At 35.1% G+C, this 25336-nt stretch overlaps 3 protein-coding genes across 3 annotated transcripts in view; 2 read left to right on the plus strand and 1 right to left on the minus strand.

The window, feature by feature from the left end:
• Window positions 1-15221, plus strand: part of LOC129947132 (uncharacterized) — a 61026-nt gene extending 45805 nt beyond the window's left edge. Inside the window, exons 3-6 of the mRNA XM_056057573.1 lie at window positions 12433-12692; window positions 12808-13029; window positions 13106-13296; window positions 14886-15221. Coding sequence (XP_055913548.1) covers window positions 12433-12692; window positions 12808-13029; window positions 13106-13296; window positions 14886-15017 — 805 coding nt within the window. The 3' untranslated portion in view covers window positions 15018-15221. The remainder of the gene's footprint in view (window positions 1-12432; window positions 12693-12807; window positions 13030-13105; window positions 13297-14885) is intronic.
• Window positions 15222-19241: 4020 nt separating this feature from the next.
• On the plus strand, window positions 19242-21242 carry LOC129946848 (syntaxin-17). Its single transcript, XM_056057209.1, has 2 exons — window positions 19242-19866; window positions 20433-21242. The coding sequence occupies exons 1-2, from the start codon at window positions 19536-19538 to the stop codon at window positions 20948-20950; spliced, it is 849 nt and encodes a 282-aa protein (XP_055913184.1). The 5' UTR covers window positions 19242-19535; the 3' UTR covers window positions 20951-21242.
• An 82-nt stretch (window positions 21243-21324) lies between these two features.
• On the minus strand, window positions 21325-21979 carry LOC129946849 (protein LLP homolog). The gene is made up of 2 exons (XM_056057210.1): window positions 21674-21979; window positions 21325-21600 (listed from the first exon to the last, which is right to left on the minus strand). The coding sequence occupies exons 1-2, from the start codon at window positions 21857-21859 to the stop codon at window positions 21346-21348; spliced, it is 441 nt and encodes a 146-aa protein (XP_055913185.1). The 5' UTR covers window positions 21860-21979; the 3' UTR covers window positions 21325-21345.
• Window positions 21980-25336: the final 3357 nt, after the last annotated feature.

The following is a 25336-nucleotide window of genomic DNA, read 5'->3' on the forward strand; positions in this document are numbered from 1 at the left end:
GTTTGTACTTAATTTATTAAATTTCTTTAAATTTACACTGATCTAAAAATATCTTCTGCTTGCAAAATTTCAACCTTCTAGCTCTAACCGTTGATTTGATGCCACGTTTTAGGTCATTCTGCCCCACCGTGCGTCGCCAAAAAAATGCTCTACGCAAACTACACCTGAAAAAATTGTCTGTTTCGCTGTTTTACAAAGTATTGAGTTACACTTTTGCCCATTTCCAATCATACTTAACCAGTTACAGCGCATGTTGCGTTCGCAAATAATTTAATTAAACAAAATACACCACTAATAAATCATTAAATTCGTATGTATTTGGTCAATCTTATTTTATTTAATATACATTTACAACATTTATTTGGATTGAAATTAAAAAGCTATACAAATCTTCCAATTTAAGACCATGTCAGCACTTCAGATTCTGTTGATCCGGATTGTTTCGTTTTTGAACGACGGCCAAAATGAAGCATTTAGATGTCACTGATGACTAAAATTAAGCATTTTGATGGGCCGGAACACTGAATGCGAGAATGTGTTTGGTTTTTGCATCATTTCACGCACACTTTCTCACATTTAGTGCGCAGTTAGCTTGTAGGCAAAACAAAATGTCAGTCTGAGATTCCCATCCTGTTAAATAGAGAATTTTTGGTCAGAATAATATGACGCTGTCCAAAATGTTTTATCCAATTGTTTGATGGTATTTTCTTGTTAAAGCTACGTTTACATCAACCCTTTTAATAGATTAATTTTGACTTATTTTTAGTTTCTTTTAACTATCACAGATTTAAGGTAAAAATTTGAAATTAAAAGTGCCAAATATGGAACAAGATTGTAAGATGCTTTATTTTTGTTATATTGCTGTATTTTTTTAACGGCAAAACTAGTGTTAGTGTTTATGTCAATGTTAATTTAGACGAACTTAAAGAAGAAGAATAATAATTTACTTAATTTGGTTCTGTTTGTTTTTTTTTTTTTTGAAAGCATAAAAAGTATATCTATGTTTTATTACATTTTTTTTCAATTCGATTGAAATCGTACCTTGTAAATCTGTGTGACGTTGTAAATTAACATTTTTTTCTTTCATCTAAACACTCGTTAACATAATATTTAACACTTAAAAATATAACGTTATCATCTATGATCTCTCAAAATTAATTTTGTAATTTATCCCACTCTGAGGCAACATAAATATGTTAATTCAAAAACACACTCATAATCCGTGTAGAAACTGCCTTATTATTGCACGACTTTATGTCAAAGAAATTCAATATGATTGGCTGCTGCGAGTATTATAACTGCGTTAAGCATATTTTCATCTTGTAAATCGAACGATGAAAACCAATTACCGAGATGTTAAACAAATCTAAAATGAAAATCAAAATGAATGGGCAAAAAAAAAAGAGAAAATACTTCTCATTAATTCGAAAATCACGTTTTGTCTAAGAGGCTTTTTTGTAACATTTTCTTCATGTCATGATAATCCGTTCGGCATTCATCTGACCATTATCTTGCTGTTGTTTTTATTCAAAAGGGGCCACAGATGATAAACCCGGGTGACAGAATGTTATACGAACAACAACAAAAAAATTGGAAAGGTTTTCTTTTTTTCTTTCCTCAAAGAAACTGATGTAATGCAAATAATTTCAGTTTAAACAACAAAAAAAATTGTTTGTCTGCCCCCAAGTTCGCCTGAAGAAAGTCAAGTATCTGATTTCCTTGTTTTCGAAGCACGCAATATAGTCCAAGGAGCATAATAACAACATGCAGAGTATGTCAATGGGGATGGGGACTGGGTTAGTAAAACAAATTCAATTTACTTCGAAGACAACGCCACCGAGGCTCGACGGTCGAATGCAACGGTAACGACCGAATGTGATGACATAACGGAAAAGATCACGCACGAGATCATCGGTGATTAAATTACATTAAACTCCGCCATGGTATCATTTAAATGCACTGAATGCAGCCCGTTTAGGGGGCGTTCACATATCAAGCAGTAGACGTAGTGCTCAAAGCTGTCAGATTCCATTAACGAGTGTACTGCGTACCGTCACACAAATGTCAGCTTCAAGTCGATTTTTTATTTTGCTTAACCTGGACTGTCGTTTATCTGATATTTATTTATGTTAATTGGATGTTGATTGTATTGCAACAAAATTCATTAATTTTGGGGATGACATTTTTTTGTTTGTTAGTTTTTTACTTTAGTAAAGCGCATTCTATATATGTCAATTTTGATTGACGACTTTAGTTGATAAATTTGAAAGGTTTCTTTTGGGAGCGTTCCACAAAATGTTAATTAAGCGATTAGTCTTTTTCTCTTCTTTGGATTATAAATGCATTGTTTCATGTGGTGACTTAAGGCTAGCATTATGTCTAACGGTTTATCTTATGAACAATGTCCAGCTGTGTGATGAAGTTATAGAGTGTCTGTCAATATATTTTGGTTGCACAATAGCTGCTGGCTTATTTTTAATTTTGAATTTGAAATTCTTTTGTCTATAGGATGGTAAATTGCAGATGTAGATGCAGATGACAAATGCATTAAAATACAAGCAATAGATTGTGAGAAAATTAGTTTTATATGAGATTTGTTTATACAGACCCATATGAATAATACAAACAAACTTGACAACACCAAAAAAAAAAAAAAAACAACTCCTATTGTGACAGAAGTGCTTTTTCGTGTTTTTATGGTAGAGTTTTTATGACTTTTATGCTGCTGAGATAATAAAATACAGTTTTTGTTTCAAATTACTACTAATTTATTTTGACAGTTGTGGTTGTTGCAATTATTGTTGACGTTTCAGTAATGTTTTTCTATACTATGACAAATATTTACTAAAATTGCAACAAATATTGTTGTAATATCTTTATTTGAAAGTGGTTATTTAAAGTCAGGTTTGGTTAAATTATTATTTTTATATATAATTTATTAGGGATAAATCAATGTGAGGTTAAGTCCTTTTTTAAAATTGGAATAGCTGAATTTAAAAGAAATGCAGTTTTTGACAATTCCTCCACAAAATTGAGTTTTCAGGAACTTAAAATTTATAGGAAGGGAACGATGCAAAAGTTTTTAATGGAACTCAAAATAAAACGTAAAAAGCAATCGTGTAAAAACATACACAAATTGTGTGTACGTTGCGTGAAACTTTAATGTGTAAACATTATCTACCCCCAGATTACATGCAACACTAACATTTAACCTAGGAGAGCATCCTCTTTGTTAAATTTAAACAAAAATTATTATCCAGCAAATTAAACACGATTTTAACTTGTCACGAAGCCTAAAAATACATAAATTGAAATAAAAGTTAACATATTGAACCAAGCTACACAAGACCCTGGTAAACTCTGAAGACATAATTCTTCTCATGCACAAGCACCACACGGCACAAGACACAGGCGCAGTCGTAGCACAGCGCAGCTTAGTAACCTTCTTTTCTTTTTGTTTGAATTTATCATTTTGACATTCAATTAGCATCTTAATTTCGCCTTTTCCTGTTGAAGGCTTGTCCCACATTCGTAGACTCATTTATTAATTTAAATTGCTTTCTCAATTCTCCTGTGCTTTAATTTACTCAATAACAGCAAAAAAAAAAACACGATATTATAAACCCACCTGTGTGAATGAGACTCTAAACGGGCAGGTAGGACACAAACAAAATTTTTAGACTGCACACAAAATAAATCCCATAAGATCTGTCACATTGAATATATTAAAATGACACAAAGAGAAAATGCCGAACATTTGGAATATTTTCGGCTCCGCCATAAGCATAACAGTCTTGTCCAAGCCAAGATTAGTACCTGTCATCTGGTCATTTTGCCTACATAAACAACCGATTCCACTTCCACTTTAGACTTACTTCACTGTGACTTGTGACATCTTCTTAGGTATAAAGGTGTCAGTTTGATTATACCGTTTCGGTGCAACTTTTGCTCTTTCATTCGGAATGAGGCCATCTTTTGGCATGAAAAAATCGTCTGTCATTATAATATATAAACTGCATTCACAATGGCATAGCAGAAAAAACGGTTACGCCTGTTGCATGAATCACACGGGTTGATTAATACGAACATCCTTTCTGTATGTCGGTTCAATTTAAAATCTTGGAAAACAGCAGGCAGTGCATTACTATGACTTCATTGAAAGCGAGACTAGCACAGCATGTACGATATGTACTTTGCAGTGTACAACGAGGAGGAGGACCACGTCTCCATCTCCATTTGACTGGGAGAATAATTAACACGAATGTAATTGAAATTAAGACGCGGTAATGCCATATTGAACAGATTGTTGCACGGGACACAAGTCTTTGAGGCATCCGCACTTGCGTGGAGCTCGTAGTGGTACTTTCTTGTCGCTTGTTGGTTATGGGAAGTCTATGCTGCGCAAGCAATTTTAAAAGCAAACATTTTGTCTAGTCGCTCCTGCAACATTAACATTATGTGCCTATAGGAGGCGATGCAATGTTAAGTGAGCACATTACTTTCAGCTGCAACAGCCATTACAAGATGCACGACAACGACATGCAGACTGATGTAGTTGGTCCGATGTTTTATGCGGAGATCCAATTCGTTTGGGGGATCCCGCGCCGCCATCCATCGAAAGTCACCGCCACCGCTCCGAACCACACTAACTAACCAACCAGTGGGTGTATGTGGGCATTTAAATTAGACGTTGACAGAGATTTCAAATATGTTTGGCATTTATTTAGAAAGCCATTTTGTGGGCTATAAAAAATAACCAGAGCTAATGTTGATTGGAAATAGGCTGATTAGGGGAATATACGAGTGAATAAGTTTGGGGGTCCCTGTTGTTTTTGTTAACGAGAATTGAGCCCATTCTAAGTTTATGGGACATCAAGATAATATTCAAATGACTCAATTAAAATCTCAGGTTTAATATTTAGACTTTTAAGATAAAAGAAAAGATACACAATTATGACAGTTATACGAGGAAATAACTTATGTAAGTCGGTAAAATAATGATGTCTTTTATATTGCAATAAAAATGTATTTTATAGATTGTTTTTACAAATGCATCAACAAATTTATGGTAAAATTTAGAAATGATAATGGATAACGGTTCTTTTATAGTAAATAATTCTTAGCTATAAAAAAGGTTATGAATGTTTCTAGGAATTTAATTTGTTTATAAATATTTGAGATTATAACAGTAATAAAAAGTGAAATGTTCCTTGGACAAATCTAATTTAATATTATAATTGTCATACATTGACAGCTTTATGAAGTAAACGACCAGACGTTATGTCATAATTGAAAATCGAACGCCAAGAAAGTTGAAGGATGACGTTGGAGAAATCTCGTTCTGTCAAAATCCGTATCGTTCATATCCTTAAAGATAGTTCTAACAAGTGTCATTTCTGGAAGGATTGAAATCTCACTTTGTCAAACATTGTATCGTAAATATAAAGATGAGTCCAGCAACTGTCAACCCTAGATGAAAAACGTCAGTCCTCAAAAAAAAACAATGAAATTTAATTATCTTTAACTTAATTGACATTAAAAAAGCACTTAGCAGCTATAAAATAATTTATCTCTTTTTCTCACTCATCTCGGATTATTTAAAATTTTGCCATTAGAATACACTTTCTGATACCTTGTTTTAAACCCCTTAAATATTTATGTGATAATGGGTGCTAAACTGCTCATTAAGCTGTGATGACTTGTGCGTTTAAGGCCACTGGCATCTGGCAGCGATAGCATAAAAAACAGCCTTTGATATGATCACCATACATAAGTTGAGTTGTGTTAGCCGTTAGCCATATTCACTATCATCGCGTATTTGTTGTTATCCAGAGCAAAAGGCGTATACATTTATCCAAATGGGCAGCATTCCAGTAAAGTACGATTCCCAGCAGTCAGCAGTACGTTGCGCTGCTGTAGCTGTAACGTAAGGATTCGTAATTTGTTTATGGCCTTCATGTTTTTATAACATATACTTTTTGCTTACATATTACGTACGACACACATACCGTTCGCCTAGTGGCACTAGTTTATGATATCATTGCATAAACGGGTTCCTGCGGTGGTCGGCCGCTTTAAAATGGATACCGGTATTGGAAGCTGCCACTGCCAGTACCTATGTGAACTAGCGAAGGTTTATCAATGTGGTACGTATAGCGAGGACGTTGGGTGTTTTAATTAAATGATTGCCGACCTTTTTTGCATACTGTACAGTGTACATGTAAGAGCGCAAGTGGAATAATTTATAAACAATTTTCAGGTATGCATATACGGAACGGATAGGTACCTGATACACACGTTACGTCCCGATCGAAACAGGTTGCAAGTAATTTGCCGCTGAATGTTACCCTAGGGTGCGCTAAAAGAATATCCGCTGGATGCCGCCATTCAGTGATAAATCATTGTTGTGTGAATTTACATTAACTGAAATGGAATGTGAACAACGTTTTCGTGATGCCCACATATTTCGGAAGGTTAATATTCCACTAATGAAATATCATCTCAATGGAAATAATCTTAAGAACAATTAAGTGGTACTTCGCCTGGCCGTATTCTGTATAAACACAATCCAACTGTGACTCTGAATACAACCATTTGAATTCACTAATCTACACTGCACATAGCCATAAAGCTACACGTTACATTATGCAATGCAAAAATTCAATAATGAACAACAACAAGTGGCATCAGCAGCGCAGCCATTCTCATTTACTTGAATCGCGCACGCTGAAATTTTTAAAAGTCAAATGTCACTTAACGCACGAAAAACAATCGCCCAGTTTTGGGTCATGCACCTTCTTAAAATCGACGCGGTCAATGTTTTGTTTGTATTACAGATTGATTGTGATTTATTTGTTTGTTTTTAAATATTTATTAATAAACCGAATTGAGTGCAATACCAAATTGATGCATTATTTAATTTTGTATATTTATCATTTATTGTTTGTGTCTTCGAAGCCAAGTATTCTCTGAATCGAACGAAATAATTTATTGTTTTGTCTTAGATATAAGATCATTAAAAAAGATATCGATCGTGTGAACTTTTTTTTCTGTAAAATTATTCATGATTTCATCGATTTGATCTTGATTTTTTGTTTGTCAAATTTTCTATAATTAGATGCATTTGCTAACAAAAACAAATAAATATTCGAATTTGAATAGAATTGCAATCAGCGATAATATTCGAAACCTGTAAGGCCTGTTATCATGAGCTTGGCATACGAAATCAAAATTAAGATTTTAGGCATATATAATTGACTCCGTCGGCCATTAGAGACAAAAGAGATTTTAGATAATGCAAAAATATTTTGATCAAATTTTAAGATTAGAGATTTATGGTTGAATGGAACTTGTAAGTGGTTTACTTGTGCCGCTTTTTAATCAACAAAGAAAATAAAAATGTGAACATAATTTCCATATGTGATTTGATAGCTAAAAGCTGATTTTTATTGTGTCGAAATTGACAGCTGCTTTTTTTATATATCTCTATATTTCTTTGGAGAATAAATTGATCTTTTTTGGAAACATCGGATTCACACACTCAAATCAGTGAAACAAAAAAAGACCAAAAAAGCTTTGTTCAATAAGAAATCGTCGATATCAAATATTATGAAATGTAACATGTGCTTTATTCTTTTGTAAGTCGCTGCACATGTCATCTTTGTATATAAAATGTGTAGTATTATCATGAAGCTGTTTTTGTTTACTTTCGCCGTAGCCTCAAGGTGGCGTTGGAAGTTTTATATAAAAAGTTAAGTCAGAAAGCAACTACAATATCTAATTTAACGGCAGCTAATAGGTGCCATAAAAACCCACTAGATGATATATAGATAAGTTTTACATTCTATTAAAACTAAGAACATAAGGACATTTTTTAAACTAAAATACATATAAGTAAAATATAAAAGTTTTTAAATCTTCAATAAACTGTTTTTTACATTTTTTTATTTATTTTATCAACTTATTCGACTTTTTAAAGAGAAAATTGTTAAAGAAAAAGCGAATCTTAAAAACGGAGTAGTTTTTGTTTAAAATATAAAAGAATATTTCTTAACGTTCAAAAACTATTTCGATATGACAACGCATGTTTACAAAATTTAAAGAGATTTACCCAAACAATTGATCCGTTGAGAATATCAATAAGCGCGTTCGAAGTCAAAAAATTGGCTTAGAAATATAATCGCCTTATTTCTTGCGATATTAGGCAAACGGCTATAAAATGGTGAGTACCTTCAAGTTCTCTTAAATTGCAGAGAGTGCAGATTTGTAATACGTCGGATCCATAAGGCTCAAAGTTTAGATTAAGTACTTCGACTCTAGCCCTAAAGATGGTACCAATAGCTTCTGCAGTTTCTTGCAAAAATAACTCATATCAGTTGACAATTGGTGGTTCAGGTTCCTGTAAATGTTTCTACTTTCTGAAGAGGATGCCCTTTCTAGATATTGTAAAATTCTGCCATTCAATAACTTTTTTTTTCAGTTAAAGGATGCGTTACATTTTGTGCCTCAGCAAGATGGTTCCATTCTTTGAAAGTTGTTGCGTTTCTTCGAAGTTGCCTTAACAGAATTGACTTACATTGTATGTAGCCCGTTTTGTCTTTTCACTACTGTAGTCAGATATTTGGCATGTGATTTAAGATTATTGATGTAAATCGGTGCTTAACCTGACTCCACTTGTAAAGCATACGTTGGTGTTGCGTTAGGTAATCGGAATAATCGTTTGAAAAAGAACCTCTGGATACTTTCGAATTCCTCATGTTGTGCGTACCCCATAAAACATACAAGTATTGACTGTTGCTTTGAACACTCGGTACTTCGATGCTACATCAACGCGTTTGTTTTGTTCGCATTTCATATATAGTAAAGTGAGAAATTCCCAACAAAACCATCCGCAGTGGCCAGATTTTTGTATATAAAAATTGGTACAACTGAAAGAAGATCTGTCAAAATAATAATAAAAAACTTCAAAAAGGGGGTTTGTTCGTAGACTACTACATTAACATGTGGTGTTGAAGCGAGCTTGAAGCTCACCTCAATTCTTTATATACCTGAGTCGAGTTAAGATTTATCTATTCTAAACTGAGATAAACCTTTTTTGGAAACATAGCAAAACATAAATATCTTTTCTATTGTTTTTTTCTTGCAAAATAAGCCCAGTTAGTCCATTTTCACTAACAAAACTAAATAATATCAACAGTAATAGATTTGTTTTTTCCGCAATGGAAAACACACATGATTCCAAATGCAGAACTACTCAACGAACACAGCCATCGAGATACAAATGCAATATCAATCGTACCAACATTTCAGAAAGAAATCACATAAGATCCATTCGAGGCTTGTATAAATATCAAAAACCTATCCATAGTGAGATTGTACTCTAACTTTTATCGGTGTTATTCTCACTATGGATATTGTTTTTGTTATTGGTGTAAAATCCTACTTTACTATGAATAGATTTCCCAAAAAACACGGGTAATGTTGCTGTTGCTGAAAAAAATTGGCCACATCAGATTTATAGCTAGTTTGGTTTCCCTACCTTTCTCCTTTGTATGTTTTCTCCAGTTAAGGTAAGATGTTATCAACACTCCCAGGTACTTGAACTCCTTTACATGATTCCTCCGGTAGCCTTGTTCGGTGTCTAGATTCAAAAATCATAGCTTTTGTTTTACTTGTATTGATTTTTAGGCCCCAAGTTGAACAGTAGTCTTGAAGTCTGTTGATTTGCAGTTGCAGAGCACATGGTGTTTCAGCAAATAGCACTGGGTCATCAGCATACGCAGTAAGACTCTGACTAAGAAGCCCGCAAAAAATACACCTCCCGGAAGAATGTCAGTGTCAGCATCGATATAAAGGGCAAACAAAATTGGGCTGAGAATGCATCCTTGGGGAACACCCGTAGACGTCTCAAACCATTCCGATAAGTTGCTTCCATTCCAAATTGCCGCAGTTGTTGAATCCAGGAATTTGAAGTATAATAGAAAGAATTTCCTAGATACACCTAAAGATGATAACTTGTAGATCAATGCTTGGCTTTTTACCTTGTCAAAGGCCGCTTTAAAATCTACGAAGCAAACGTAGAGCCTCTTAGAATTTTCTAAATACTTTGATGCAATACTAGACATCGCGAAGAAATGATCCACAGTAGAGAATCCTGACCGAAACCCTGCTTGAAAAATACTTAAGCGGTTTGTTGACTCAATCCATCTGATAAGCCTCTCATAGAGAATTGAGCTTAAAACTTTTAGCAGCGTATTTAGGATAGATGTGCCCCTATAATTCTCAGCAACGCTCGTCTCTCTTGAAAATGTCGTTGATAATCGCTTTATTAAAACAGATCGGAACGGAGGCATCATCGCAGAATTGGTTGAAGAAGTTTAACAGGTTGTTTTTGAACTGTAAAGTGAAGAATTTATAAAATTCGGAAGGGATTCCATCGACACCAGGTGCCTTATTAGTTTTCATTTTATCCAAAACGATATTCAGCTCGTTCAGTGAAATTGGTCAGTCTAGTTTGTACACACAGGTGTGTGGTTGCGCATAGCTAAACTCTAACATGGTGGTATCTTTAATTGCTTACAGCTTTTTAAAATGATTTGCAAGACTGTCTTCTCCTATGGAGTTATTGTTCGCAGTTTTTTGAGAGCGTCCTCCTAGTACCCTTACATTGTTCCAAAATTCTTTTGAGTCCTTATAAGAGATAAGTTTATGAGCATAGTTCTGCATTTAGAGTTAATTGTATCGTCTTTAGAGTTTCCTTTCACTTTGAAGCCCGTTTGAGATTCTGTATGATGTGTAATGGGATTTTGGTATTCACCGATTCGAGCATTTTCCAAAAGAGCGCTGAATGTTCTCGAAGTTATTTCTCCTCTTAATCACTTGAGGTTTCTCGATGCTTAACGAAGCGAGTTCTCCTCTCAAGCAGCATTCACATGAGCGCGACCGACGAATGACTTGCAAAATGTGAGTTTATATGCGTTTGAAGACATATTTCCACACAAATTCTTAACAAAACGATAGCAATATACCTAGTTTCTATTTCATTTATGATGCATACTTTTACTTTTCAATATCATATATTAATAAATTTAAGAAAACAAATTTATTCGTCGCGAAAAAAATAGAAGTTGATACGAACTGTCAAACTTTATTCGCGTCCCACATTATCCACACTCGCAACGAATAAAATAATCGCACGTACTTAACCTAAAAAATTCATTCTTGTTTTGGTTTCGGTGATCAAAGTCAAACTTTATTCGCGACGAATTAAAAACTCTCATGTGAAAGAAATGTCAAAATCGACGAATATTCGTTCATTTGTTGGTCGTTGGTCGTGCTCATGTTTATTTTATTTGACTATAACACGATATTAAAAGAGATAAAGAGTGTATACATATTACAATACAAAGATGTCATTGTACCTACAATAAGTATTTTCAATTTCATCCTGTCATAAGCTTAAGCAAACAATCCATATAAAGCAAACTTCAGGCAGACGGCAGAAAAGCCATGCTCTTATTCTTAAGAAATGAAATTTGTAAACCATTTTTTGTATAATAAAGAACTAATCTATCTTTCTATCTTTCTATAAAGTAAACTTAAGAAAATCACCAAAAGGACCTTTTGACATTGACAGATATAGTTTAATTCAGCAATGGTCTAAATTTGACAAGTGAACAAATTTTCCAATGCATGTCAAGTTTATCTTACAGTGAAATATCAATTAAGTTGTTATGTAACGCCCTCTGTCAACATGAAATAACACTCAATTTCAATAACCTTGTGCTCAATCTGTCTGATGTTGGTTAAGTACCTAAATTCGTGTTTCTCATCCCTTTTCCAACACCCCAAAGACATAATTAAATAATTCAATCCTGACACTTTCCATGACACAACGTCGATGAATTTTGGGCATAAAATAAAAACTTGAATTTAATTTCATTATAAAATATATAATTAGGTTGCACTTCTTATTCGATGACAGAAAGCCTTAAGGCGCCGCTCTGGCCGGCCGGCCGCCATCCATCGTCAACCGTTCACAGACAAAGTGACGACAAGACCAACTTGACTTGAACTCAAAGACAGTTGCCGATGACAACAACACGTCTTTATGTTTCCTCCAATGTCTATATGTCATTACACTATAATAGCCCCCCTCTAACCCGCATCAATTTAATGTCATCCAAACATTCTCATGTTAAATTAAATGTTTCGAGGCACGACTATAGCTATAAGGTATCTGCTTCTCTCGTCTTACGATCATTTCTCTGTACAACATAAGTCGGCTTGATAATTTCCGACAGTTATATCAATCCAGTTTTTTTTAAAGCTTTTTTTTACTATTTGATCAATAATAAATCGATCGACTTCGACTCTTGCTCTAAAGTCTAAACCAAACTAAATAGATTCATTTCATTTGCTTCTTCATTACAGCCGTCACATCTGCGCACAGCAGCGTGCTCTGTTGGTGCCCGTTAAAACCGTCGAAGTTTACAATCGTCCAATGTGGAAGCACATCAGCCACCCATGTCCGGCGCAGACAAATCAATCGAATCAAATGTGTACACGCGTTCAGCTAGTCCATGAGCCGGCATATCGTGATATCGTTCGTCACAAAACCACTAAGCAAATGGTCTATGACTGTTGTCCCGGTTGGAGCCGGATCACCAAGAGCTCAAATGCGTGCATGAAACGTAAGCCTAGAGAAGGAGATCATTAATGTCACTTTCACTGCTGCATGTTCGCCGCATGTTGCATGATCATTTTTATCATGTTTTTCCTATTTTGTTTTTTATGTTTTTCTTATAGCAATTTGCAGTGGGACTTGCCGCAATGGTGGGACTTGCATCGGTCCAGAAGCTTGTAGTTGCCCTCCAGGCTATGGGGGTAAGTACTGTGAGAAGGACATCAACGAATGCAATGAGGAGAAGCCATGCGATCAATTGTGCTACAACACTGACGGATCATACTACTGTCAGTGCAGAGAGGGTTTCGTGCTTCAATCGGATAAACAAAGTTGTAAAAAGATTGGTAAGCCTTCAAAAAAAAAAAATTGAACCTTTTTTGTAGTTACTTAAGTTTTTGATTTTCTTTGCGTGTTTTTTAGATAACAACGATGATGACGCCTTCGAAGCCCGTGATCTTGAGAACGAGATTGATTCAAATGAAGTGACTTCACGTTTGCACAAAATTGAAAAATCACTTGCAAATGAACGCATCACTACAAATGAACTTCAGAAGTCTTTAGATGCCACTTATTCTGTCGTGGATTCCTTGAAGACGCGGCTAGTAACATTGGTAAGAATAACTTTTTGTGTATTTTTGTCCATTTAAAGATCTAGCCTTTTAACAGTTAATCCGAAATTTTTTAATTCTTTCAACTTTGTTGAAACTGAAGCCATTTTTGGGAATTAGCTGAAGTTTATGGAAGCCAATGCTACTTTTGAACCTGCCTTGTCTGTTTTTCTAACTATTGTTAACAACCGTTAACTATTGTCATTCCGTAACATAGTGATTGTTACGAACTGTAACAATATGACATCATCACTCATTGATGAAGTGTCAAATAGTTTCGATTTGTAACTATTTGAAGATAACAATAAATTTAAAGTAACTCATGATCTACCAAAAAATGTTATTACATACCATAATCAAATGACAGAAAAACAATTTCTATCAATTGCAATATTCGTTCCTAAGTGATTCTAACAAATTCCGATATTTCTAAACAATGACACTTGAACAATTCTTTGACGTAAGAAAAAGATGAGAACACAGTTGATCCATAATGGCTGAATCACAAACACGCTTCTGCTTCGGCTTCGTCTGCGTTACGGTGGGCCTGCTTCGAGGCAAAAAGACTCTCCTTAACCCGTTTGTTTACATTGTTGTATTTGTAATTTTGACAATTAGTCCATGAATAGATATGAAAACAAACAAAAAAAAACGATGCTTTGGGCTTAAGGCCATTTTGCAAATCAAAAACAAAATGTGGAGGTTAATAAGTTTTTTTCAGGTTTTTCTTTTTACTTTTTTCGATGAAAAAGTCAGTTTTGAGCTTTTATTTTGTAGTCATTTTGTTGATAGCGAACTAATGTACATTTTTGTCTTGAAAAAAGCATGTTCAACATCAGTTTATTATAATTAATTCACTAATTTAGAGTAATCACTACGAAATTCTTTAAATTTTATAACTAACATCGAACTATTGTATCAAAAATGCGTTCGAATAACCATGAAGTTAAGGGTATGAGCGCAATTTTTTTTATTGAATTCTAATAAATTGTTAGTTAATAAACGGACCAAATATTTTTTAAATGGAGTATTTTTGCTTCGAGGTTGCTTTGAATGACATTTCTATTATTTCATCTCTCTAAAGAGCAAATATTTTGTTTGTTGACATTTTCTACAGCTGTTGAGCTGTCAGACAATGCAAATGTTCAGTTAATTGAACTAGAACTTCCGTTTTGAGTCACATTACGTTCTTTTCCTTACGATTGTCGAACGAAACGTAAGGTCAAAACTCCTTTGTAGGTAATAGCATGCATTAAATTCCTATGGCTGAACTCGTAAACGTCAGACGAAGCTGAATCGTGTTGTGATTCAGCCATAAAGAAGTTGAGTTTAAGTTTCTTGAACTATGGTGAAAATATTGAACCACTATAAGATTCAGCATTTTAGTGTTAAGTGTTAGTTTAGACACTACCATTTTGGTAGTACTTAGTTTCCGCAGTGCTTTCGGTATTTCACATTACTAAACAGACACAATTTTGGTATCTACGGAGCGTACGCTTGTATTAGTCAAATTACAATATTTTTTAAAATCTATATAGCTTCGATTTATAGTTGCGGCATATTATACTAATATGTTCCTCTTTATTTAACAGGAGAAACAACAGCAGGACATGAATCATCTTCACAGTAACCTCGTTGCAACAGAAACCAGGACACGGAAGCTTGAAAATATGATCAGTGTGCTGTTCAAGTGTCGCAATTCACCGGGACCGTACTGCCCTTAAGAGTATTATAAAAAAAAAAATCAATTAATGTTTTGGATTTAGTTTTTGAATATTTTTTGTTTAAGAAAAATAAATAATAAAATCCTTAGCTTATTATAAGTTTACAAAAGTTGACATAAATTTAAGTATAGTAAGTAGTTGTTGTGTATCCCTGATTTTATTTTAATGTGATATATAAATTATATGAATTTTTTTTCAAACTCAGTTTTATTCTTGCCTATTTAGTTCTGTTTCATTTCATTTTGTTTGTTTATATATACAAGAAAACCAAAAGGATCGACATAAAAAAAATATTAAAATAGTTTATGTTTATCATCAGGAGAATAATGAGACTATAATAATTTTTGATTTATATATACTTATAAATGAAATCCCAAACTCCATTCCCAGATTTGTCATATTTTCATTTTATATAATTTTAGATTTTACTGAGAGAATATAAAAGAAAAAATATATTATTAAATCTAGTATGTAATTTATTATTATTCTTAAGATTTTAGGTTTAAAGAGAGTTTTATTTTTTGTTTGTTTAAAAAAAAATTAAATAAAACTGCAAAAACTATTAAATTAAAGCTTAAGTTGAAAATATAGTTTAAAACAAAATAACATTTTGAGTTTCTTATCGACTTATATGAGCTACAAACAACGTAAACTCAACAACGTAAACTCAGTCGAAAGTTGTTGGGGGCAGCAAACGAGAGAGAAGGGGGTGAGGTGTTTCCACTAAGGCACCTCTCCTTATCCAGACGGCAGCGGATGAATTCTCTAGATGGAATCAACGGTGGCGTCTACAGTTCCAGTAAGGTTGAACTACTTAGTGAACACCTTATAGGGCTTCTACGACTTCCAGGCCTACAAGGAGCGGTGTATCCGGCTCACCGTCCTTAGAGTTATACTTAGGATCTGTACTCCAGGTTTGGGGTTGTGCCGTCAGGGTGACTTCCTGGCCCGTTAAAACATCACAGTTGCAAAGCACCAACAAGCCTCGGATACGGACGGATTTACTGTTGACAACCTACGCAAACAAATTAAGAACAATGAGCTTGGGATATGCACGTGGAATGTTAGGTCCGTTAACAAAAAACTGCGATATTTACTATGGTGACTGCTACCGAGAAAACCAACAGCGCTTATTTGCATGCGGCTTTATCATTGGAGCCAGACTTAGGCATCAAGGCTAAATTTGGCAAAATTAGCCTGAGATGCGCGCAAGCCGGCACGGAAGAGAAGGATGACAACACCAAAGATATGTTCTTCGAGCTCTTAGGCAAAACATATGAGCAGTGTCCTAGCTACGATATTAAAATAGAACTGAGCGATTTCAATGCCAAGCTAGGAAGGGAAGACATCTTTGGTGGAATAATCGGGAAGAACAGAATGCACGACAACACTTCCGGCAACGGATTCAGGCTCATATATTTTTTTGCGGGACGAAACGTCATGGTAGCCAGTACGCGTTTTCCACACCTCAACATCCACAAAGAAACTTGGAGCTCTCCAGATCAATATACCGTCAACCAGATTGACCTTATTGCGATTGACGCCTAACAGGCTTCCAGCATCAAGGATGTCCAAACTTTCCGGACCACTACCTCGTTGTAGCGAAGGTAGCACTACGGGTTTCCAGACACAAGGCAAAAATCGGATGTGCTGGGAGAAGGTACAATGTCGAACGGCTATAATCGCCAGAGATCGTCAAACCCTTTTCCGACCGAGTAACAACAAGTAACCTCTCTCGAAGTTCTCTGCCGCCAACACAATGTATCGAAAACCAGAAACGAAATTCACAGGTACATAAACCTCGAACCGAAGGCTGCAAGGACGAAAGTGGAAACATCATAGTGGAACCGCAGTCAATGCTGAGGATATGGAAGGACCACTTCTAAAGACTGTATAACGTCAACGACGAACTGAATTCTGCTGTCAGGCACGATGATCCATTCAACATAGACGACGAAAGCCAACAATCCCGTCCTCCCGACTTAGATGAAGTAAAGGTTGCCATATCTAAGCTGTAGTCTAATAAAGCCGCTGGAGCGGATGGCTTGAATGCCAAGCTCTTTAAAGCAGCTGGAAATAAGTTGGTTAGGAACATGCACCAACTTATCTGTAAGATATGGTCGGAAGAAAGCATACCCGAAGAATGGAACCTCAGTATTGTTTGCCCGATCCTGAAAAAAGGACATCCTCTAAACTGCACCAACTGTAGAGGAATCAGTCTACTTAACATCGCCTATAAAATCTTCTCTGCCGTAATATGTGAACGTCTAAAGCCCATCGTCAAGAACCTGATCTGGTCCTTATCAGTGTGGTTTTAGACCAGGAAAGTCCACAGTTGATCAAATATTCACATTACGGCAGATCCTGGAAAAAATCCAAGAACACCAAATCGACACCCAGCATCTTTTCATCGATTTCAAGGCCGCATATGACATCATCTACAGGGACGAGCTGTATAAAGCCATGTCTAGTTTTGGTATCCCTGCTAAACTCGTCCGTTTGTGCAGGATGACCATGGAGAATTCACGCTGCTGCATGAAGGTTGGAAACAACTTAACAGAACCTTTCAACGAGACAAAAGGTTTTAGACAAGATGATGCGCTGTCATGGGATTTTTTTAACATCGTGCTTAAAAGAATAGTGCAGAGCTCACACGTCAACACTAGAGGCTCTATCTTTCAAAAGTCTGTCCAACAACTAGCATATACTGATGACATTGACATAATCGGAAGAACTCAGCGTGATGTCAATGGGGCTTTTGTGAGTATTGAGGCAGAGGCGGCAAAAATGGATTGAACGGTTAATGAGGGCAAAACAAAGTGCATGCTGTCGTCAAGAAAGGTCAAAATTTCACCATCGACCAACGTAACTTTGAGGTAGTCAAGGACTTCGTCTACCTAGGCTCCGCTGTAAACGCAGAAAACAACACCCGCGCTGAGATCAAACGCAGAATTAATTTTGCTAACAGCTATTTCTTTGGGCTAAGAAAGCAATTGAGTCGTAAAGTCCTCCCTCGAGGGACCAAAGTGTTGCTCTATAAGACCCTTATCATCCCCGTCTATACTATATGCTATACGGTGCAGAAGCATGGACTATGACAAAAGCGGATGAAAGCACCTTGGTTCAGTTCGAGAGAAAAGTTCTTCGTGTGATCTACGGCCCTGTATGCATCAAAGAAGAGTGGAGGAGAAGATGGAACGACGAGCTGTTCGGGCTGTACAGCGACGTAGACTTAGCCAGAAGGGTAAAAGTCCAACGGCTAAGATGGCTGGGACACGTAGAGCGCATGGAAACCAATGCTCCGGCCCGGAAAGTCGTCAAATCCAGAATCTAGATGCAGGAGTTTGTTGGTTGAGACCCTAGTTCACACAGTACTGTAGCGCCACCTTAAGTAAGTAAGATAGTACAATCGGTTTTATATACAAAGTCGAAGAGAAAAAAATCACTACCAACTAAAAATTAAATTAAAAGTAAAATAAAACAAAACTATTCATATATTTCCAAAAATAAATCATGGAATGCAAAAGTTCCGCCGGGAAAAGAAAACTTTTCTGCAACGTGGAGGTTTTTTCTTTTACTTAATTTCTTAAAGTCTGTACAGTAAAATTACCTACTGTTTTGGTGTTTTACAAAAACAAAACATTTTATAATGAAAATTCAGCTTGTATTTTGAATTTGACAGCACTTATATTCAAAATAGAGTTTTATTTCCATTCTTAAATATTTAAGTGATGTGTCATGGCTCTGTTTTGATATGGATTTGAACGTTTTTGAGTTTCTGTAATGCTGGGAATATCACGTATGAATTATATTTTGTTTACAAATTTCTGAAAATAAATTCTTCTAGTGACTTACAACTCTCAACCATTCCTGTCTAACTTATCAGAAAAAAAACTATGAGTAAAATATTTGTCTCTCATATTTTATCATATTATAGCTTTACTTAGAAAGTTTGTGTTTATTTTATACCACTAATTTAATAATTGCTATAAACGCTGGCCAATAACCGTTTTCATATTCGTCCTCTTTCAATTTTAAATGGTCCTCTTAATCCCATAAATCGCCACAGTAGTCGATGTAAACGTCATATTAAATTCTTAGAAGTGTACACAGTACACAATGTCATTCGATTTCCAAACCATAGCCAACTTCATTCATATTATTATCGAAGAAATTACGAACCATGAACAAAAAACAAAACAAAAAAGTTCCCTTCGCCTTCATGAAAATAAAAATAAAGAAAGAAATACCCAAAGGCCACACAACACAGAGCAGAACAGCGAAGAAAGAAAAACACAGAACCAAACCTAAACTCGCCATCAAATAAATTACAAACTTTTCCTTTGTACTTGCAAAAAAAGTTTTCCTTTTAATTGATAATTAAAATTGAATAGTTTTACTTCAATTATTCATAAGAAATGTCAAATCATTTTCATTGTTTTTAATAATTTTACTCAACGAAGAAACTAAGGACAAAAATTGCATTAAAAACAGCCACGGAAGAGAAAAATAATAAAAATGAGTTTCGACCAAATTGAAAACGTTGAAAAAATTCCTCTCAAACAAGCTGAAGTTTCAATACGCAAATTCAACGACCTCGCCATTCCACACCACTTGGGTTTGTTGAAGAATCACAAATCCAACATCGAAAAATGTCTGGCGCTGGGCGATTGGACAAAAATCAAAAAGGAAGAAATCAATGCTATGCGTGTGATAAAACAATTGAAGAATCTGATGCTGGAAATGGACATCCTGAGGGAGAAAGTTTGCGACGACGATCGCCAAAAGTTCGACGAAATGATGTCACCGGGAAAGAACAAAGCCATGGCAGGGATGCGGGAATATTTGGGTGAGTGGCAGCAGAAGGGATTCCGAGAGATTTATTTTCAAATGGGGTTGGGTTGGCGGGCTGTGATTACAATCAAAACCCCCACCCCCCAAGAAGATACTAGGTCAAAGTAATAAAATTGAAAGGCATCTTTGTGTTTATTGATTTTTATTTGCTCTCTTTTTGTATATAAACATATACTATAGCCAGTTTTGAAACTACTCATACCTTTCTCAAATTAATTGCTGTTACATATGATTCATAGCAAAATCGATAAGGCATTTGTTATATTTACTATCGAAGTCTATAAAAAGTTTGCATTTTAGAGCATCTAAGCTTAGACTCTATAATAATTTTTGTCTTGTTTGTCATCAATAAGAGGATAAATCATATAAATAAAGCCACTTGAGCCGTAAAAAGTTCAAGAATTAGGTTGGTACTCCTTTTGATTTTGTTACTTCAACCTTGAGGTCGTACCCTTGACCTTTTTTTTCCAAAAAAAACCTTGATCTTCAGTTAGAATCCCTTTAATAGTATATAATTTCTTACTGCCTAAAATTCCGCGTCTAACTTTGTTTTTGTTTTAGATCTGCAACTTAAAAGTCCCACAAGCACAACAAAATCCGATGACAATGACGAAAACTCTCCCCTACAAGAAGACAATGACACCTTACCCCAAATTCAGGCGGATTTTCAACTACAAGAGCACCAACTTATAGCCCGACAGGCTTGTCTCAAAGAATTCGACAATTTGCAAAGAGAAGTCCAAGACCTGCATAGCATGTTCCAAGATGTACGAGTTCTCGTACAGGACCAAGCCGAGAGCGTACAAGTAATAGCGGATAATGCCGAAGAAGCTCTAGAGAATGTACAAATGGGCGAAGCGCATCTGCAACAAGCCCTAGCCTATAAAAAAGCCATGTATCCTGTAATGGGTGCTCTATTGGGAACTTGTGTCGGTGGACCGATCGGTCTGTTGGCGGGGATAAAGGCTGGAGGACTGGCTGCAGTGGGCTGTGGTATTCTTGGATTCACTGGCGGACAAGTTCTCAACAATAACAATGCCATCGCAGCACCTCCAGTAGATGAGAAGAAGGATGAATGACCTGAGGAGAACGATGGTAGTAGAAGGCGGTGGCGTGTCTGCACGGTACAGTGATTGAAATGGCTTCGTTATTGTTGTTGGTTTGTCTCCCCCTTTCTGAATGTTGAACTTGTTTTTACCAGCTGCTTAACACACAATCACTCACATGACAGTTTGTGGCTAGCTTATTTGCCTTGGAAGTCCTCTTTTGTTACGTTTCTCTTTTCCGCAAATTCGTTTTTAAGTCAATTATGTTTTTTATCTAAACTAATAAAAAGGAAAATAAATGTATTCTATATTTAAGACAAAAGTTCTTTGGGTTTTCATTTAATTTTGTTTATTAAAAACTTGTTTTTCTTAACACATACGAATTCTTAACACTAACCAGGAGATATAATAAAATGCATTAAAACATCTTACAAGGGAACATTAATTGTTGTCCATGCTTGACGGAAGCGCATTTTACGTGAGTGCTCCAACTTACGGATTCGCCTGGGTGTTTTCCTTGGTTTGTACCATGGTGGGTAGGAACCGTGTTCGTCTCTCATTGTTTTTGTGTTGTATGTGTGTTTTTTGCCAGTTTTCTCGTTTACCACGGTGATGTCTTCACCCTTTTCGCGTTCTTCTTCAAATTCATGTTCGATTTCTTGCAATTCTTTTGCGAGTTTTTCCTTCAAAACAGAAACAAAAGAAAAATAGGTTAATATGTTTCTTAGTAAATTTAATTATTTTAAGTAAAATTACTTTTTTAATTTCTTTGGCTGTTTTGACAGTTGCCACCTCTTCGACATCTTTCATGATTTCATTGCCATCGGCATCGAGAAGGCCTAAGGTTTTCTTTAGACGGACGAGTTCCTTTGCAGCATTGCGAGCTTTCTTTACTTTATTCATTTCATCGCGACGTTTACGTGAACGATTTGTTCTTCCCATTTTTGGTTGATTTTTAAAGGGAAATATTTAAAGAAAACTTAAATTATTAAAAATAATATTTTGATGCGCAAAAAACACACGTGTGGTTGATTCAAACGTCAACAAGTAAAAGAAATGACTAATGTCATTTCTGACACAAGTACTTCCATAAGTTAAAGTGATGCCAAGAAACTTATAATGAATTTAAGGGTTTACTTACACTTCTTATATTTTTGGGAAAAAGTATAAGAGAGTAGTTCATATAATTATAGATAAATTTGCATTCGCAGACAAATATAAATTTTCCATAATTTTGAATGAATAAGGCCCGAAATTATTTTTTTCAGTTAATTCTGTTCACCCTTAAAAGTTTGTAGAAAAAGTTTCTATAATGCAATTTTACATTACAAGTTCCAATGTGGTAACATGTAAGTAGGTATTCGTTGTTATATTTTCATTCCATTCCTGAAAAAATTAAGGCAAATTTATATAAATAATTTAAAATTGTTTGATTTCGATTGTCAAAAGTCAAATAAAAACTGTATGTATTTTATTGGTTAATAATGATTTTGTTAACTTTCAAAGAAACAATAATATTTAGCTCTTGGAAACTGGGAAGATCTTAGAGAGTTCTATACTTTTAGAAATATAAACAAAATTTCTCACACAAATTGTTTACTTTTGCTGTCAGAAAGCTGAGGTCTGTCCTTTCTCTAACTATTTTCAACTATTTTTAACAATCGTTAACTATTATCGCTTCTTAATGTTGAGATTGTTACTGTTTGTAACAACATCACTTTATTACATTGTTCCTAAACTCATTGTTTAAGTGTCAAATATTTAAGATTTGTAACAATTCGTAACTCAGCCTTAGAGCTGAGTTGAAACTGTTCAACTGTCCAAGTAAATGATTCGTTTACAAAGAAGCAATAGTTTTTTTTTGGCTTGGGAGAAAGTAATGAATGAAAAAAATAAATATTTTTTAAAAACATACATTGTTTATCTTATCATTTTTCATTCAATTTCTCAAGCAATTTTAGAGATGCTTCAATTTTTCTTTCGTTATTCAATTTGCAATGCAAGGTAAATTGACAAATCAACAATTTCCAACATAAGTCTTTCCTAAATGATTGTAACAAATTCCAAAAATGACACTTGAACAACAATTTTTTGACATATGTAAACAAGAAAGAAACCATCGATGTTTGTTTCAAAATAAAAAAAAAATAGAATTTGCAAAGCTCTTAGGTAATTTGATACCTTTTTAAGATTAATTTGTCAACGTATGAACAAAGTAGTTGAAGAACAACATCATCCAAATTATTAGAAAAGTGTCAGGATATATACAAACAAATTAAAACTAGACTGAATATTTTAAGTGCTGTTAAGTAAGGCTGAAAGCTGCTGTCAAATTTTCATTCAACTTTTCTTTCAAGCTGATGCACTTTAGAAGAGCAATTTGAGAAATACGAGTATATACCCATTGACTATACATTAAATTGATTCTGATTTTTGGGAAGGAAGGAAGGAAAGGTGACAAAAGATTAATCATATATTCGTTACGAACTTATAGTTATACACAACGTTAGTCGGCTTCTAGATGTCCATATCAAGTATAAGTCAATGGTGGAACCACATAAGTTTAAAATAGAGACTACTATCTAAATTCTGAATTAATTTAAGAAAAGTATGAGCTATAAATAAAATCTAACTCAATGTTTTTTGTGTATTTCTACAAGTCAAGTGGGAGTACTTTAAGTCCCTAATTGTAATTGCGTTCATCAGTTTTTATTTCTTAGCTTATAATCATTTGTAAACAATTCCATTGTTACTTACTTACTTACTTAAGGTGGGGCTACAGTCCGGGGTGGACTTGGGCCTCAACCAACATGCGTCTCCAGCCAGCTCGGTCCCTAGCTAGCTGTCTCCAATATCGCACGCAAAGTTGGTTGAGGTCTTCACCCAACTTAGTGCGCCACCTGAGTCGCGGTCTTCTCCTACTGCGCCGTCCCTCGGGATTGGATTCGAAGACCTTCCGGCTGATGCATTGATGTTGGACTTTAATTCTGCTAACTATCTATGCATACGGGACCAAAAATCACCCGAAGAATTTTTCTCTCCAAGCATCCTAAGACGCTCTCATCTTTCTTTGACAGGGTACAGGCCTCAGCACCATAAATTAGAACCGGAATGGTGAGTGTCTTATAGATGGTGATCTTAGAAGCTCGAGAGAGGACTTTACTTTCTCAATTGACTTCTAAGTCCAAAGAAGCAGCGATTTGTAAGAGTTATTCTTCGTTTGATTTCAGTGCTGGTGTCTTTGTCTGTGTTAATAGCGGTGCCTAGGTAGACAAAGTCCTTAACTACCTCAAAGTTATAGCTGTCCATTGTGACGTTTTGTCCAAGACGTCGTTGTTCAATGTACTTTTTTGATGACAGCATATACTTGGTCTTGCCCTCATTGACCACTTAACCCATCTTCTTCGCTTACACCGCAATGCTCAAAAACGCTCCACTGACATCACGCTTTGATCTTCCAATTATGTCAATATCATCTGCGTATCCGAGTAATTGGATGGACCTTTGGAACGTTGTGCCTCTATTGTTGTGCTTGTATTGACGGTTGAGTTTTGCACAATTTTTTCCAGAACGATATTAAAGAAGTCGTATGACATCAAATGCATCGGTGGGATCTTTCATCGTCACTCTGCACAAAAGGATAAGTTTGACAGGGTTCTCAAAACTAGACATTGCTTTGTATAGCTGTTTTTATGGATGCTGTCATACTCGGCTTTAAAATCGATAAAGAGTTGGTGGGTATCGATTTGAAGCTCCTGGGTTTTTTCCAATTGAATTAAAAAAAAAACTGGTTTTAGGATCAAAAAATGAAGTACCAAAAGAGTAGGGTTAAGTCCGAAAAAAATAATATTTGTTTTTATGTTTTAAAATTTAAAACATGAACTATTGAGACCCTTACCTAACTGTTAAAAAAACCGTTCTGCGATAGTGAAAAGTCGTCTCAAATTCGCAAATTCTGGGTGTTTTAAGAATTTTCTTGTCTACAAATGTATTTGAAGATAAACATTTTGGAATAATCATGGATTCATAACCTACAATGAACGAAGTCGCCTGGGTTAAGATTTAAAGAAAATTGGAGGCATTCACTAAGCCAATGACTACGTTGTCAAGTCATTCTGATTTTATCAATGCAACTACAAAAAGTTGACATTTTTCTTGCGACATTGGGTAAAAATGTCAGCCACCAAGTAAGTGGACACTGATTTTGACGTTTCACAATCAGCTGCTCTTTAAAGACAGAATAACTCAAAATTTAAAAAAAATGTTCAGCTTTTAAATATAATTGTGTATAGAATACTCATAAAGGCATATTCATAGATGTTGTTATTAAGCTAGTCCAGAGTTTAGGCAATTTATAAATAAATTTAAATCTAAGTTTAGGACTACGTAAATACTTAAGCAAGGAAAAAGTAATTTAGT

Source organism: Eupeodes corollae, chromosome 2 (assembly GCF_945859685.1).
Source record: "Eupeodes corollae chromosome 2, idEupCoro1.1, whole genome shotgun sequence".
Taxonomy (NCBI): Eukaryota; Metazoa; Arthropoda; class Insecta; order Diptera; family Syrphidae; genus Eupeodes; species Eupeodes corollae.